This window comes from Harmonia axyridis, chromosome 2 (genome assembly GCF_914767665.1).
Source record: "Harmonia axyridis chromosome 2, icHarAxyr1.1, whole genome shotgun sequence".
NCBI lineage: Eukaryota > Metazoa > Arthropoda > Insecta > Coleoptera > Coccinellidae > Harmonia > Harmonia axyridis.
In genome coordinates, this window is record NC_059502.1 from 44445622 (window position 1) to 44463534 (window position 17913).

General features: G+C 33.3%; 2 protein-coding genes across 3 annotated transcripts; one reads left to right on the plus strand and one right to left on the minus strand.

Annotated features, from left to right (window-relative positions):
• Nucleotides 1–3593: 3593 nt before the first annotated feature.
• LOC123673480 lies at nucleotides 3594–8712 on the minus strand. 2 transcript variants are annotated; one of them, XM_045607979.1, is made up of 3 exons: nucleotides 4509–8712; nucleotides 4086–4421; nucleotides 3594–4004 (listed from the first exon to the last, which is right to left on the minus strand). In XM_045607979.1, exons 1-3 carry the CDS (start codon nucleotides 8697–8699, stop codon nucleotides 3726–3728), a joined length of 4806 nt encoding a protein of 1601 aa, XP_045463935.1. In that variant the 5' UTR covers nucleotides 8700–8712; the 3' UTR covers nucleotides 3594–3725. The 2 variants fall into 2 exon arrangements, with proteins under 2 accessions (XP_045463935.1, XP_045463936.1); XM_045607980.1 differs by having other exon boundaries at nucleotides 3810–3987.
• A 1980-nt stretch (nucleotides 8713–10692) lies between these two features.
• On the plus strand, nucleotides 10693–13548 carry LOC123673471. The gene is made up of 2 exons (XM_045607967.1): nucleotides 10693–11031; nucleotides 11479–13548. Exon 2 carries the CDS (start codon nucleotides 12271–12273, stop codon nucleotides 13546–13548), a length of 1278 nt encoding a protein of 425 aa, XP_045463923.1. The 5' UTR covers nucleotides 10693–11031; nucleotides 11479–12270.
• The last annotated feature ends 4365 nt before the right edge of the window (nucleotides 13549–17913 follow it).

The following is a 17913-nucleotide window of genomic DNA, read 5'->3' on the forward strand; positions in this document are numbered from 1 at the left end:
ATCGATATAATTAACTGAATTGATCATTATTTCTGGTTCGATCGACAATTAGAAATATTCTAGAAACGTCAATTGCCGCGGACGTTGCTAGGCCCGTTGCTACCCAAGGACATCGTAGTATTTTCCTATTGGTCGTTCACGTCGACGTGAATCTGGAAATTCGTCGGGAAATTTCCCAAACTTTATCCGTTCATTCCCAGGTAATCCCGAAAAATCGGGAAACGGGAATATCCGCGTTAGTTAATTCGACATTTTCTCTTTCTTTCCGTACTTTTAGTTTTTCTCGTATCTCTCCCAGAGCCGAGAACACTCGACCGCAAAATCGGTCCAAAATCGTTCGATTTTCGGTGGGAGGAGCGCTTACGAGTTTAATATAGTATAGATAAGAGAGTTTATTCATGAAAATACATTCAATAAACTCTATTGAATGTATTTTCATGAATATACTCTCTTATTATTATTATTATAACACTGTACTATACGGTTTTTTTGGTCTCATGTAAAATTGTTCATTATATTATATATTGAAAACCCACTATTTGAGAGTGGTGTAGGAGACCATTGACTTGGTAAACTTGTTCAATTTATGAATTTCATGGTGGTTTCCAAGCTATGCATCAATTCCAGATTCTTTTTCAGAGTGGGTCGCTAGCTTTAAATCAACATAATGGAAACTATTACATTTATTACTCCTTTTTGCTTCTTTTCTTTTTTGATTTCAGATTTAATTATGTTGTCAACTTTTGGTGAAGAGGAAGGATTGAGAAGATTTTGTTTAGATGAAGAGGAAGCCCTTCAATATTAATATGTCAGCTCATTCTATGAACGAATACACAAACCAATCACTACACCTATATGGGGAGACATAAGTTTTCATCTCTACTTTTGTATTATACGTTGAAATGTATTATACGCCATATACATTTCCTCTGTTAAGAGATATTTAGCACGAAAATATGTTGGATGAGAGAAGAAATTCTTGATTTGTTCGTATTTTCGATAGACGTGGCATTGTCGCTATTCTGTGGCAAAAATGTCTTTCATACATATAGATTTACCTATTCCTACCAATCTACGATGTTGGTGTGTATACTGTCACGTTAAATTCGATGCGTTGATATTTTTGTATTCTTAGATGAAATGATCATTTACCGATCTACCTTGATGATCCAATAAAGGCAAAGCACCTATTCGACAGAATTCAAGTTATTCAAGTTATGCACAGATTATGAGTTTTGGACTTTCTTTTCTAACAAAATTATTTGCTTGGTGGCGGACTTATTAAAGCTTTAGATCTTAGCAAAATCCAGATATGATCTGCCTCTCTCTCTGATTGTTCCAGTCTTTACTCGATGAAAATCCATTTCAAGATTTATATCCAACTACTATAAATTTCCACTATATTTAAATACCTTATCTGATGTACCCTGTGTATTTATTTATCTTCCACAGTTTCTCATAGTGTTCACAATGAGAAAATGATGAAAACAATTTCATCATGTTACTCTCCCTAACCTGAAACAGTTTTTCATTCGGCAATCTAATCCAAAACGGTTACAGACGAATCCATCACCTTTCAATTTCATTTTCGTTCATTCGATTAGGTACATCTGTTTGATGTATGTTGTAGAAGAGCAGAACTGTACGAATTCCGTATACCCTAAATAGACCCTAAATACCATGTTGCTACGTATCAGAGAGCGGCTCATAATTTATGAATATCTCTGAAAGCAGCGGATTGGATGTTGTAACTTTACAGTACAAGAATATCATCCTCCCAGCTCAAGTAATCATGCGTTTTCAAATCCGCTTAGATATCCTTGGTGCAATGAATTTTCTCCGCTCTTAGTTTTCAGTTATGTTTAGATAACTTCTTGGAGAGCTATTAGAATTCGAATTGAATAATTTTGTCATCAAGTAGACTACTTTTCCGTATTAGAATATTTGAATCCTGTTATGTTTGAAAAGACCAACTAATAAATTATAGAATTTTAGTCAGAAGAAATCTATAGGTGCTCAATCACGCTGTTTAAGAGGCCATTTAACATCAATGAAAGATATATTAATAGAACAAGGAGGTAATTTGACTAGTTGAGAAAAAACATTTAATTAAAATTTATCAAAAATCATATGGACTTGACAATAACAATAATGGGACAATGATTACTACAACATTATCATGAGAACTCGATAATAACATAATAAACGGAACTGGTCGTATCAATGGTTTAGTACATTTTTAATGTGTATTTTTATAATGTTTTCTCAATGAAAAACAAGCAGTTTAAATCTATGGGAAATGATTCCTCAAAATCAGGGACCTGTACCGACAAAAATAAAAGAATTACAACCAAAAACAATACCAAAATCTAGTTTATTAGTCCAAGAAAATGGCCAATGAAATACGAATTTTGAGGTTAAAACTTGAATTTTGGATATAAGTTACTTTGAAGCATCTAAAAACGAACTGTGAAAGGTTTTTTTAAATTCACCCCCGGGAAGGGGTGAAAAAAAATGAAAAAAGGGGTTTTTTTGAAATTTTGGGGAAATGGTGAGTGTTAGAAAAAAAAGTTTCGAATAAAAGTTGTAGAGCGTAAAATTTTACATAAAAATGTTCTCACAACTTTTTTTCCTAAAATTGAAATTAACTGAGATATGGTAGCTAGAAGCTAGGGGATGATAACAGGAACTTTAAAAAATCATAAGTTGTTGAAAAATTGAAAAAACTCATAATTTTTTTTTTTAAATTACTTATATGATTATAAACTTTAATTCTAGAGAAAAATTTTTTTTTTTTAATTGTTTATAAAAAAGTTATAACAATTTAAAATTTTTATTTTCAAATTAAATCAACTTTAACTGATGAAAATATATATATATTTTTTTAATAGATTAATATTTTAAGAAATTGACCATACGCGTTGAAATTTAATTTTTACCTGTTCTTTTCAAGCAGATATAAAATAATTTACCTGGTTAAAGATATTGTGTGGCGGCCATTTGCTTTCACTACCGACTTCGGTACCTCATGCGCATGCGCCAGTTGTTCTCTGTGTGTTTACAATATTCTCCATTTGTTTTGAGTGAATTGATTAGTGCTGTTAATTTGGAAAAGGTAATTATTTAAGTGATGTTCAATTTTATATTGAGAAACCGCATGGTCAAAACATAAACACATGCTTTTTATTTACTTTGTTATAAAAATCACCATCAATCATTTTATATTATTTAATTTTTTAAATACTATTGTTGAAGTATCTACCTAGATTAGTTGATAATGAATTAATTTTGTACTTTTCTTGTTTATATAGGTTGAAATTTCAACATGGATCAACAAGCATTATGCAGTATTTGTGACACAGTTTTGATCAATGACACCGACACTGTTGTTTCAGTGAAAGAGAGAGGATTAAAAAAGTTGATTGAGAAAAGCATTGAGAAGGAAGACAGAAAAAGAAGACAGAAAAAAAATAACTTATATGATTATAAACTTTAATTCTAGAGAAAAATTTTTTTTTTTTAATTGTTTATAAAAAAGTTATAACAATTTAAAATTTTTATTTTCAAATTAAATCAACTTTAACTGATGAAAATATTTTTTTTTTTTAATAGATTACAAAATTGTATTACAATTAAAAAAATTTGAAGAAACTTCCTAAGAGTAATTGATTCTCTAATTATATAATAAATAAAAAAATATAGATTTTGCAATTCCAAAAATTATATTAAAATTTTTCAAAGTTAATATAAATTTCATCAAGTGGACTGCTGTCTCTAACAGTTGAGCTTCCTTCGTTTTCTTCTTCAGTAGGTGTTTCTTCGTCTTTATCGTTAGCTTTTGTATGTGTCTCATATTCACTATCTTCATTGGTATCAACGCCTGCATTTATACTGTTATTGCATGTATCACCATGACAAAACTTGCATAATTCATTACATTTGAGAGAACTTTTTCTACAACTACATCTTGCTGATGCACAATTGGTTCTACAATCACAAAAAATCTGTGAAGAATACAAGAAAAAAATTATCGTCCATAGCGTAAAAATTAACTAAAGAAGAATTTTATTTGATTGATATTATACCTTTTGTGTGGATACTTTTGAACGAGTGTTTTTAACAGTTTTACGTCCTGTACATATAGCTTCATTTTCTTGTTCTCCGTCTTCGACAGTAGTTTCTTCTTCACCATCATTTTCATCCTCATAAACATTTCCATCATCATCATTTTCATCATCACTATCATCTCTTTCTTCATCTTCTTTATCTTCATTTTCATCATCCTCAAGATTAAACGATCTTGCAGAAGCGTTATCACAGCTTTGGCCTTGGAAACTTTTACAAAATTTATTGCATTTTAAACCACTTTTTTTGCAACCACATCGAGCTGATAAACAATTCGTTTTACAGCTACAAGAAACCTGTTAAAATAAAATGCAAAATGAATAATTTATTATTACTATTGGATAACACTAAAATAAGATAAGTTGGTGTGAATTGTAACTTACTTTATCTATTAACTCCTTTGGTGCTGGTTCCGCGTTTGACATGATAGGTATCATCATAAATAAGGTTCTTCTCCAACCCCAATCGTCCGGATTTAGATTGTTGCCTAACCACTGTTGAATTTGATAATACACTCGTTTTGTATGTTCTCGTAGGGCTGATTCAGTCGGTGGTAAAGAAGCTAAGATAACTTCTTTTTTAAAAGCAGCAGCCGATAATGAAAATATCCTATATCTTAATTCACCAAGTGTCAGTTCATCTGTAATACTTTGACCATAGAGATGGAATATAATTTTTTCAGATACTGCGTATAATTCCTCAATTGAACGATTAGACTCATAGAAAACAGAAATTAGAGCTTGCAAATAAGATTTTTTTTTCAATAAAGATATTATACTTTTTTTTCCTTTTTTAAAAATTGCACTTGTAGTGTCGCAACCTGCAAATGCATGCGCAAAAAGCAAAAAAGGCTTCAAATTTTTATCGTATTCCGTAGAATAAATAACATTAGCTTGTTTTCCTGGTGTCATTTTATAAAAGTATATTACCTCTTCGTCAGAGACAAGTGAAATCAAAATGATAAGTAAGTCAATATCATTACCAACTATCGTCACGGATTGATTTCTTCTTCTTTTTAAATCGATTGCAGTTTTGACAATTAAAAGATCCGCGTCTTCTGAAGCTATATTCGTGCTAATACCACGGTTTTGAAGATTATTACTCAGTAAGTTTACAAATTGTTTCTTATTTGCAATATTGGACAGGAACTTCTTTTGGGTCAAGGTCACGAGATTATCTTCAGAAATCTCAACATCTGCAGCAACACATTTTTCTTTTCTGCGATATCTTTCGTAGGACTTAATTCCTATTGTTTCCTTCGAGTAGCCATCGAATATGACTGTCACGTTAGATCCAAAATGTTTAATAAGATAAGAGTAGTAAAGGTAACAAATGTCTGAGTATTTCTTTCCATGCGGCCAAACATAGCTATGCAGAAGCCAGCCACCATCAATTACAAAAATTGATCCAGATCCAGATATTAAGGCAGGCGATTGAATGTATGGCTGGAAAACGTTATACAATTCTGATTTTGGTGTTTTTCTCATTAATCCATGTTCGTCGAATAAGCTCAGAGGAAACGGTGACAACTCGTACTTCAATGCATTGCGTGTTTCTTCAACATTGCCATGAAAAAATACTGATATTCTCTGAATTAACAAGAATGAGTCGACAGCAACAAAATCATCGCCAATATGCATACCACTTTTCGCATTTGCAAGTGTTTTCACTTTGAACGCGTTAGACAAAGAAACGTTATCAATATTTTTACCAACCATGGTAGCTATACCTTGCAATCCAACTTCTACTGCATTATGACAATTAATTGTTGGTCCACCTATGATTCCAGTAGAGAGTGATACTAATGAAGTTCTAACCTCAAATGGATTTCTTTCATCAAGCCAAAACAAAAATTTTTTAATTCCTACTTCATCTTTTGTGATTCTACTTCTTGAAATATCAACATGTTGTTCACTGTTGCTTGATTCAATCTTGCAATATGTCTCTAAACATTCCATGATATTGAATGCTGATGGCATTGCTACTAAATATCTTGTTACAACACTGGAAGTAACACCTCTTCCATGCTTCAAGTCAGTACCGAAGAAACGATTGAGGGTCTGTTCAATAACCATGTCTGACCAAATTCCAGCCCATGCTTTTTCGGATCTACGAATTGTAAAAAAACCTTCCTTCGTGAATTCGTCATATTCTCCTGGATCCATAATTAACTCGAGGTCAGCCATTTGTTGCAAATAAATTTGAGCGTATTTCGCATATGGATAATGTCCACTTGCATGGAAGAATGGTAACATCTCTTTGACGCTTTGTAAGTGTAGTTCCCAATTGCCTAATCGTTCCGCTTCTAAAAATTGCAATGCAATAATAATGCTTTTGAAATACTGGATCCATAATTTAGATGTTGGACCATTTTTTTCCATCACTGCCAGTTGCTGTACAAATCTTTCGCACATATCAGTTATTATTGGTTCGTCATCACAATCTGTTAGAAGTGGAGGTTCTGAATCCCACGTACCGAAAAACTTTTTAATAGAATCTTGGAATTCATCCGAAGGTTTCAAGCTTCTACAAATTATAATACCAAGTGCGGTGAACGACATGATATGAGCTCGCAACGCTCTAGCATAAGCATGACCAGTTAACATTTTCTTTACAGAATCACCTGCATAGACTGTTGTCCATAAATCTTCAATTCCACTCTCAGACATAATGTAACCGATTGCTCCCAGGTATGACATTAACAGGTGGAAGCCACCAAGACGAACGACAACATTTTTTAATTCTTCACTATTCGATTCTTGTACTATCGAAAGAGCTTTAGCATATAATGGCTGGTCATATGTGACAAAACATGTCTGTCTATTTAATTTACGAGTTTCAGCTGCTGCATAGTGTAAAGAACTATTTAATGTCGTCAAATTTGACGGTGGTCCATTTATAAATGGTAAGCAAACAATTTGCGACATTGTATAAGGAATCCCGGAAGACAAAACTTCCATATATCCTTTCCAAGATGGTACGTTCTTAACCTCGAAGAACTTGGCCCAAAGATACGCAGAATAATAAGTTGATATCACAGGTGATTTTCTCACTGGAATGTTTTTTATCGCAATGAATTCTAGTGATTGTAGAGCCTTAGTGTTAAAAGACCCGTAAGGTAATTGGGGAATAACGTGTTTTGATACTAATTCCTGAGGTTTTGGCATTTTCTTAAATTTAACAATATTTTCTTCGAAGCTTATAGACGATTCAGGCGTATACGCTACTATTCCACCAAGGCAATGAAAAGTCTCTTTACCATCTAATGTTTTAGCATTGTGATCAGTATTATCAAACACAAATTGTGCAAATGGCTTATCACTATTAATTTTAAGAGCTGGAGGATTAATAACTGTACAAGCTTCATGCAACTGAATGTGATAATATGAGGCACAAACACCTAATTTGCTCAACAGATCAACAATTAGTCTGGAACCAGTTTTTCTGTGGACATATGAACCAACTGCCAATTGGAGAGATGATATAAATTGTTTGGGACGTAAATAACTGACGATGGAATGTGCTATTGAATCTCTAACAATAAAATTATCACTGTATTGGTCACTGTTATCCTTGCATAGTAAATTTCCAAGGAACGAAGTTAATAATGGCGGAATTGATGACACAACATCGTCAAGAAAACTGGACGCAGGAGGGTACGATGTATTACGAGAATCGTGTTTAATAATTTCATTACGGAGTATTTTGACAGCGACATTCAAAATTGTTTGCTTTTGTAAATCATCCATTTCATCGCCATCACCAGTGAACCAATCGCTACAAATTTTAGAAATATCGAATGTTTTATAATAGATCATTGCTTCCTTACCTCGATGATGAGATATGAAGATATCATCTTTATATTTTTCTTTCAACATTCGAAATAAAACAAAGTTACTCAAGGGATCATCTCCCATGATATCTTTTAGTTCCCGCAAACTAAATGTATACTGACAGCTTTCTTCAATGTGTTTGCAAATTCGATTAAAAATCCTAGCTGTTTGTTCTTTAAGGGTAGAGATTTTTGGTTCCTTCACGAGCTTATTAAAATTCACGTAGCATTTATGATGATAACTAGCTTTACAGTCAACTAGGTTGATGTCTTTAATGCGTTTAATCAATTCAGTACTAAACTCATCATTTTGCCTCCTGGCAATATCCAGTATCTGGTCTTGTGTGTACTTATTAGCTATCAAATGGACCCGTTTATGCTTGCGATCCAATGACATTTTACAAAAAAAACATAGATTTACAAAATCAAAATTCAAATTTGTTGAAGTTGACGCTGGTAGTATACTTGGTCCAACTACAGATGATGTAAAATGTGATGAAGATGGATCAGTAGATAATTTTGATTTTCTCTTAATTGAAGAGGTAGACATAGGATACGACTTCCTACATTTTTCATGAAAACTTACTTCAATCTTTCCGAGCCATAACTCGCTTTTTCTGTCTTCCTTCTCAATGCTTTTCTCAATCAACTTTTTTAATCCTCTCTCTTTCACTGAAACAACAGTGTCGGTGTCATTGATCAAAACTGTGTCACAAATACTGCATAATGCTTGTTGATCCATGTTGAAATTTCAACCTATATAAACAAGAAAAGTACAAAATTAATTCATTATCAACTAATCTAGGTAGATACTTCAACAATAGTATTTAAAAAATTAAATAATATAAAATGATTGATGGTGATTTTTATAACAAAGTAAATAAAAAGCATGTGTTTATGTTTTGACCATGCGGTTTCTCAATATAAAATTGAACATCACTTAAATAATTACCTTTTCCAAATTAACAGCACTAATCAATTCACTCAAAACAAATGGAGAATATTGTAAACACACAGAGATCAATTCACTCAAAACAAATGGAGAATATTGTAAACACACAGAGATCAATTCACTCAAAACAAATGGAGAATATTGTAAACACACAGAGAACAACTGGCGCATTGAGAACAACTGACGCATGCGCATGAGGTACCGAAGTCGGTAGTGAAAGCAAATGGCCGCCACACAATATCTTTAACCAGGTAAATTATTTTATATCTGCTTGAAAAGAACAGGTAAAAATTAAATTTCAACGCGTATGGTCAATTTCTTAAAATATTAATCTATTAAAAAAAATATATATATATTTTCATCAGTTAAAGTTGATTTAATTTGAAAATAAAAATTTTAAATTGTTATAACTTTTTTATAAACAATTAAAAAAAAAAAATTCTTTTCTAGAATTAAAGTTTATAATCATATAAGTAATTTAAAAAAAAAAATTATGAGTTTTTTCAATTTTTCAACAACTTATGATTTTTTAAAGTTCCTGTTATCATCCCCTAGCTTCTAGCTACCATATCTCAGTTAATTTCAATTTTAGGAAAAAAAGTTGTGAGAACATTTTTATGTAAAATTTTACGCTCTACAACTTTTATTCGAAACTTTTTTTTCTAACACTTACCATTTCCCCAAAATTTCAAAAAAACCCCTTTTTTTATTTTTTTTCACCCCTTCCCGGGGGTGAATTTAAAAAAACCTTTCACAGTTCGTTTTTAGATGCTTCAAAGTAACTTATATCCAAAATTCAAGTTTTAACCTCAAAATTCGTATTTCATTGGCCATTTTCTTGGACTATTATGGACATAGCAGATTTACACTCTTAGCCGACGATATGCGACTTCGAAGTCGGAGTATTGTTCACTTCATGAATACTTCGCAAATGCCTATTTTTTGAAGAAATGGTAGAAAACTCCACACCGCAAAGAGAGCAAACTTTTTCCTGGTTTTCCATATCTGCCATGTCACAAAATATATCCATTGAAAAACTTCCAAACTTAAAAAACTCAAAACTGCTAACACTGCTGTTTCAGTTGAAAATTCCACTTTGCCGCGAAATCAGTCTGGCAGCTGGCTGTCAATATCCCGATTGTCAACGAGACTTGCCGAAAGCCTCCGAGGTTTTCCCGGAAATTAGTGTCGTCTCCGTCTGTCATTCAGTGTCTGTCAAGATCTATAGAGAGTCTGTATCGCCATTGGCCATCATTGACAGACATTTTATCGTAGCTATTTTATGATTGAAGATATTAAAGACTATTAAGGAGAGGCTACAAACGATATACGCCATCAAACTAATAAGAAAATCCGTGAAAACAAACGTTTTCATTACAATCAAATGTTATTTATTTGACGAGATCTGAAGTGGTGATCCAAAAATTTTACTTCACTATAGATTGGTGGTGTAGGATCAGAGAAACAGGAAAATGATACTCTGTTAGTTCGCCGACGTTTCGGAAAAATTTATTTCCATCCTCAGCCTCAGGGCTCATAACGGTGCTTGATGTCCTCCATAAAACCCATATGAGAGATAATGTTGTCAAAAAATAACCGAGACGTCGGCGAATTAACAGAGTATCATTTTCCTGTTTCTCTGATCCTACACCACCAATCTATAGTGAAGTGAAATTTTTGGATCACCACTTCAGATCTTGTGAAATAGTTTATGGTTATTTTTTGACATCATCTCTAATATGGGTTTTATGGAGGACATCAAGCACCGTTATGAGAGAGTCTGTATCGCCATTGGCCATCATTGACAGTGTAACGATACGATCGTTACAACTTTCTTTCTTTTCAAAATTTAAATTTATTCATTACATATTAGTTGTACCGCCACTGCATTTGTACGTGTATCGAAGAATTCAGATTTGCAGATGGGCGCATGTTTTCAATCTGATAGGATATTAATCGGTTATTCGAAGATTTTATTCTTTCTTTTCTGCTTTGTCTGGTGAATGAAATAAGTCATCAGAGTTGAGTTCTTGATATAGATATTTTTTTTGTTTTAAATTTTGAGATTCAGTTAATATTTCATAGTTTCTATTGGTTTAGTGAAACTCAATTAAAAATTGAGGTAAGATACCTATATATTTTAAAATGTATATTTTTTTTTTTTTTTTTTTTGCAATCTCCTCTGCCCAACAAAGATTCTTTTTTCTTTCAACCAAATTTCGATTCATCCTTGCCGTTCAGGTTCATTTTCATTCGCTTCAAAATTAATTTTTCTTATAGATTTCATTATTTAGATCATTTTCATATTCAAAATCTCACGCCATATAAAATAAATCTTCCATTCAATTCAATTCACTCATTAAAAATTTTTCATTTTCTCATTCAAAATTTAATATAACAGTTGAAATCAGTTCCAATTTTATTTGCTAGATTATTATTTTTTTGAAAAATGGCTGTCGATTCACATATGTAATTTTTTATACTTGAGTACACAACTTTTTATGTGAAACATGGACGGCAAGGACAATATATTCTACTGAACGGTCTCTGAAAGAAATTAATTTTCCAGTTTTTGGGTGAAGCCCAGAATTTCGATTTTGAACATATATTTCCAAGATTGAACTTCGTTGACCAACATCCAACTTCGAAGGATCCATCACACCTGAAAACTGTGGTCATAAGAACCTGGAAATCCTTATATGGTGCTGTGACAGTATCGTACCAAATCAGATGGTTCTTCGTGCATGGGAGCACTTCACCTGGATTTTAAATGCTAATGGAAGTATTCTGCTATGTATTTTGTAATTTCATTTGATATCCAATTTATATAATTTCGTATGCTCTATTTCATTTTTCATTTGAGACATTTCGCTTCGAAGCTATTCATAATAATTTTCATTGTTGAGATTCAATTGTAAGCAGCTATTTTTCAATATTTCACTCTTAACTTTTCATTACAATTTGATCAATTTAGTGGATCATTTCATCTTATTAATAAATCTCTGAAAGTGGATGGGTTTGTTTTTGTGTGGGAACCAAAGCCTTCGAAATTGCTTTCTTTTTTTTTGAAAATAGGTTCCGGGCTAGCTACAACCTATTAACCCCGACCACCTCTCCGACTGAAGCTAGTAACAGATCTCTGAAGAGAGGAGAAACACTTAATTGGTTACACAATTTTGGCGCCCAACGTGGGGCGAATTTTTCGTATTTTGCATCCTTTGTTAAAATTTTTGCAATTTTGAAGGCTCCTCACACGATCACATATTCATAGATATCTTCTTCACATTACAAAGTATAGCACGACAAGTAATTGTCTCAACTGGTATTTGTCTCCACAACATTTTTCACTTTAATCTTCATTATGGTTAAATTGAATCCAAATTATTTGAGAAGTTTCGAACTAACCTATGAAATATCAATAAGGGGTATTGTTCCCCCCACTACTGTTCAGGAAAAACGGAAAGTTTTAGGAGGTCTTTTAGCTCAGGAAAATTCCGACAGGAGTTTTGTTGAAATATCGGACACATATAAGTTTGATGAGAATGTTAAAGAAATTGGTGATACCTTAAATGACATTGAGGCTTTACTGCAACATCTTAGTGATGAATCTTCTGATGATGAAAAAAAGTTGGAGTCTAGAATAACTCACGCCACAGGGCGAATTTCGAGGTTGTTCGCCCAATCAGAATTTGAAAACAATGTTAAACAAGAACTTTTGAAAAGAGTATTAATTTTGGAAGCGGATTTTTCGGATAGGCATGTTAATAGAAATCCAATGGTTCAATCGCCATCTCATTCATCACAAAATAACAATCCATTACAATCATCAACTCCAACTCATCATAGTGCAGCAGGTTTTTCGGTGCCTACTAAAAAGGTCCCAGTTTATAAATGGGGTATAAAGAAATTTTCTGGAAAAGAAGATTTATTATCTTTTTTAGAATTGATTGACTCGTTAAAATTTTCAAGGGGTTGTGATAATGCCGATCTTTTTGATTCAGCTGCCGATCTTTTTGAAGGCAATGCTTGGACGTGGTGGCATAATAACTTTCTGAAAAATAGATTTAGTGATTGGTCTGATCTAGTTTCTAAACTAAAATCGACTTTTCTTCATAGTAGTCATGATGAAATTAAGTTAGCCGAGATCAAGTCAAGAAAGCAATCAATTAGAGAATCAGTAACTATGTTCATCACAGATATGGAATGTCAATTCAATAGATTAAATTCTTCACCTTCTGAAAAGGAGATTGTTGGAATCATAAAAAATAATTTATTACCCGATTATATGAAGGCTTTAGTTTTTCAGGATGTTGAGACTATTACGGATTTAACTTCCCTTTGTAAAAAAGTTGAAGATGTTCTGTCACTCAATCTTTCTTCGGGTCCTAGAGGGACTATTGTCTCCGCAATTTCTTCTAATGTAAAATGTTGGAATTGTAATATGTCAGGGCATGTTTTTTCGGATTGTCAAAAGGCAATGAGGAAGTTTTGCTATTTGTGCGGAAAAGTTGATTTTACCAAACGTAACTGCCCTAACTGTTCAAAAAACGCGAGCAGGTACTGCAATCAGGCAGACGTTGCAGGACCTTCGGGAGAACAAGCAAAGCCTGCCAACAAGGTTCACAACGGGAACAAGTAATTCATATAGATTTTGAGTCTGAAAGGAGAAGATGGCGTGAATGGCTCATCACAGTTAAAAATTTTTATGGTAACAAAGTTATACCCACAAAACCATCTCTTTCGGACTTGAAGTCTTCAAAATATCATCCTGTTGAGATGAGTCCAATTTTAGGTAATAAATTTAGTGATAATCGTCCTTACATATCGGTTAAAGTATTCAATGATTCGGTAACAGCTTTGTTGGACAGTGGGAGCAACGTTTCAATCATGGGTAATTCGGCTCTCTTTTTGTTGAAGAAATATAATCTGTCCTTGAATTATAATGTATCTGTTCAGGTCTCGACAGCAGATGGACAAGAGCAGAACACACTAGGTTTTATTCATGTTCCTATTTGTTTAGAGGGTACATCAAAAACAATAAAACTTTTGGTTGTTCCTTCTATTGCGCACAAATTAATCTTGGGGATGGACTTTATCCGATGTTTTGAACTGTCCATAGATTTTAGGGATAATTCATTCAATTCAGAAATGTTGAATATTTCTGCGATTCGTGCTATACATGGCCCTGAATCTCTGACTAAAGAGCAAAAAGCTCAACTCGATAGTGTTGTCAATTCGTTCGAGAATATCAGCCCTAAAGATAAAATTGGTAAAACTAATTTATACACCCATCACATAGACACCCAGGGTTCGAAACCAATAAAGCAGAGGCAATATCCTTTGTCTCCGGCTATGTTGAAGATTTTGAATAATGAGGTAGACGAAATGTTGAAATTGGACATAATCAGACCGGTAACTGAATGTTCTCCGTGGTTAAGTCCTTTGTGGTTAGTCAAAAAGAAGGACGGTTCATATAGGGTGTGCTTCGACGGTCGGAAGCTAAATTCTATCACGTTACCGGATAGTTATCCTATGCCCTTAATAGATTCTATCATCAGCAAAGTTCGGGATGCACAATATCTTTCCTCATTAGATTTGAAACAAGCCTTCTTTCAACTTCCTTTAGACAAAGAATCTCAATTAAAAACAACTTTTGCTATTCCTGGTAGAGGTCTCTTCTGCTTTAAAGTTGTACCTTTTGGTTTGAATAATAGCGCCCAAGCTATGTGTAGGTTAATGGATAGAGTTATAGGTCCTTCATTGGAACCTTGGGTATTTTATTATATTGATGATATTGTTGTAGTAACCCCAGATTTCGAAACTCATATACGTGTGTTGAAGGAACTTTACTCAAAACTTAATAACGCTAACTTGACTGTTAATTTCGATAAATGTAAATTTTGTCGGTCTTCATTGAATTTTCTTGGTTTTGTTGTGGATAAGGATGGGCTGAGAACAGACCCCGATAAAGTTCAGGCAGTATTAGAATATCCCACTCCTACAAATACTACTCAAGTCAGACGATTAATTGGTTTAATTGGATATTACAGGAGATTTTTGGAGAATAGCTCAACAATCTGTGCTCCTATCACCGATCTTCTCAAAGGAAGAAAGAAGGGGCAACCTATCGTTTGGACAACGGAGGCTGATGAAGCATTCACAAACATTAAGAAAATGTTGACTACTGCACCAATACTTGCCAGTCCTGACTTCTCAAAACGTTTCTTCGTTGCTGCTGATGCTAGTAATTATGGAGTAGGAGGAGTTTTATTCCAGGAAGAAAATGGCTTTGAGCATCCTATAGCTTACTGCAGTAAGTCCCTTAACAAATGCCAAAAAAATTATACCACTACAGAGAAGGAACTATTGGCTATAGTTTTCTCTATCGATAAATTCAGACCTTACATTGAAGGTACTGAATTTACTGTTATCACTGATCATTCATCCTTAAAGTGGTTGAATTCGATGAAGGATCCATCTCCACGTTTAGCCAGATGGATAACAAAGTTGTCACAACATAAGTTTGACATCGTCCATAGAAGCGGTTCTCTCAATAAAGTGGCAGATTCTCTATCCAGAATTCCGGAAAGCCATAAAGACGAGATTGCTGTGCTTGATCTGAAGGATATGAAAACTGACACTTGGTATCGACGTATGCTGTGTGAAGTACAGAAAAATCCTCAAAAGTATCCCGATTTCAAAGTAGAAGGTGAAGTTTTATACAAGCATATACTTCCTCAATCTAGACTTTGTGACGATTCTCCAGAATGGAAAATTGTCATTCCATGTCCTCATAGGAAAGAAGTCATGAAAATGTATCATGATGATCCTCTTGCTGCTCATTTGGGTATTTATAAAACATTGTCACGTATATCACAACTATATTATTGGCCAAAAATGAGGAAACAGGTGAGAAACTATATTTTGAACTGTAAAGTCTGTGCTTCTTGTAAAAGTAGTAATCTTCCTCAGGCAGGACTTATGGGCAAAAATAGAGACATACGTTTTCCATTTCAATTAATATCGGCTGATTTATTAGGACCTTATCCTAGATCGAAAAGCGGCAATAGATATCTTTTAGTAGTAACTGACTGGTTCACCAAATTTGTCTTCATACATCCCTTAGCGAAAGCAACTAGTAAGTCTATCGTGAAATTCCTAGAATATAATGTATTTCTGATATTCGGAGTACCTCAAATTTTCGTTGCCGATAATGGACCTCAGTTTATTTCTAGTGAATTCAAAAATTTGATGAATAAATATAAAGTACAGAAAATTTGGTTCAATGCTCGATATTTTCCACAGGCAAACCCAACTGAAAGAGTCAATAAGACTATTGTAACTGCTATAAGATCTTATATACAGGATGATCACAAACTCTGGGATGAAAATATCCATCAAATAGCACAAGCTATTCGCCTAGCTAAACATGAGGTCACTAAGTTATCCCCTTCATATTTATGTTTTATGAGGAACGTCCCAACTGATGGTTCATTTTATGGAAAGATTTCGGAAAGAGATAATAATTTTATAGATATTTCTGGGAATGTATTAGACCCCGAAGTTCAGCTTAAAGTCCCTGAACTATTCGAGGATGTCAGAAAGCGGTTGTTGCATTCGCATGAATTAAATAAGGGTCGATATAATTTAAGACGTAGGGATGTCAGATTTCGAGTGGGAGACAGGGTTTGGAAGAAGAATTTTATGTTATCCAATGCAGCTAATGATTTTTCCTCTAAGTTAGCACCTAAGTATATTCCTTGTGTTATTCATAGAGTTCTTTCACCCTTGGTATACAATTTGAGGGATCTCAATGGAAATGACCTGGGTAATTTTCATGTTAGCCATTTGAAGTTGGATATTAGTGATAGTGGCACTGATGATCAGAACGACAATTATTAGTACCAAATATAATTTTCATTTTTTTTTTAATTCACATTTTTTGTATGTTGAGGTCATTTATTTGATTAGTGCTTTTTTTTTTATTTTTGAATTTTCTCAATTGATAAACTTGGACAGACAGCTTTTAGCTGGGGCTTTCAGTTATGAATATTGAATTCCCATATTTTTGGTTATTTTGGCATAGAGATTATGCATTGGGTATGTAAGTTTGCATAAATATTCTGTCTGTCCGAAATTTGTCAGAAGCGATTGGTTACTATTCAGTGAAACTAATTTTTGGATAGATTTTTCAACTGCTTTTGTTTAGATTCACAATATTTTCAGATTTTCTCTTTTTGTAATTGATTCGAATAGATTAGCACCAATAATTTTACCTTGTGTAGTATTTTGAGTGTGAGATAGTATCTCACTGGCGCCCAACTTTGGTTTTTTGTTGTTCTTTCTATCTTTTAATGTCGTTCTGATTTGATCTCCTATTTTGTCGTGGGTTATAAATTATATTATGAAAAGGGTGGTAGGGAGGAGAGTCAGATTGGTTGTGTATAGTTTCTTGAAGCTGTATACTGCCAACCTTGAACTGTTCACTGAGTGGTTTATTTTAGAACTTTTCAAACCAAATTAAAGAAGAACCGTAGAACTATTCTCTTTTTAGCTACTCATATCATTGAGAGCATCATGAAATAACCTTGAATTATTTGTGATTCGTAATTATAATTGTATGTTTTGTTTAGAAATCTGATGTGGGGACAAATATCTTTCATATATAGTAATGTCTATTAGTAATATTTTTTTTTGTTTTATTGGACTGAAGAGGGTACAGACACAAACTTCCTGTAGCGCACTGTCCAATAGGTTTGCTGACCATCTAGCATACCATGTCTCCTTTCTATTTTTGATGGGTACTTGTTTCGAATATGATTAATTTCTATTTCAATATTTAAACATTAAAATTTTTGCCACTTTCAGGGTTTTATGCACTCATTTTTTTTTTTTTTTTTTTTGGTGGGTAGAGGAGATGTGTAACGATACGATCGTTACAACTTTCTTTCTTTTCAAAATTTAAATTTATTCATTACATATTAGTTGTACCGCCACTGCATTT

Excerpts from the sequence above, each read along its gene's own strand:
- LOC123673480 (XM_045607979.1), bottom strand. The coding sequence starts at position 8,699 with ATGGATCAACAAGCATTATGCAGTATTTGTGACACAGTTTTGATCAAT. Across the intron at positions 4,422-4,508 it reads CAAAGGAGTTAATAGATAAA|GTTTCTTGTAGCTGTAAAAC; the intron begins GTAAGTTACAAT and ends TTATTTTAACAG. Across the intron at positions 4,005-4,085 it reads CAAAAGTATCCACACAAAAG|ATTTTTTGTGATTGTAGAAC; the intron begins GTATAATATCAA and ends TATTCTTCACAG.
- LOC123673471 (XM_045607967.1), top strand. The coding sequence starts at position 12,271 with ATGGTTAAATTGAATCCAAATTATTTGAGAAGTTTCGAACTAACCTAT.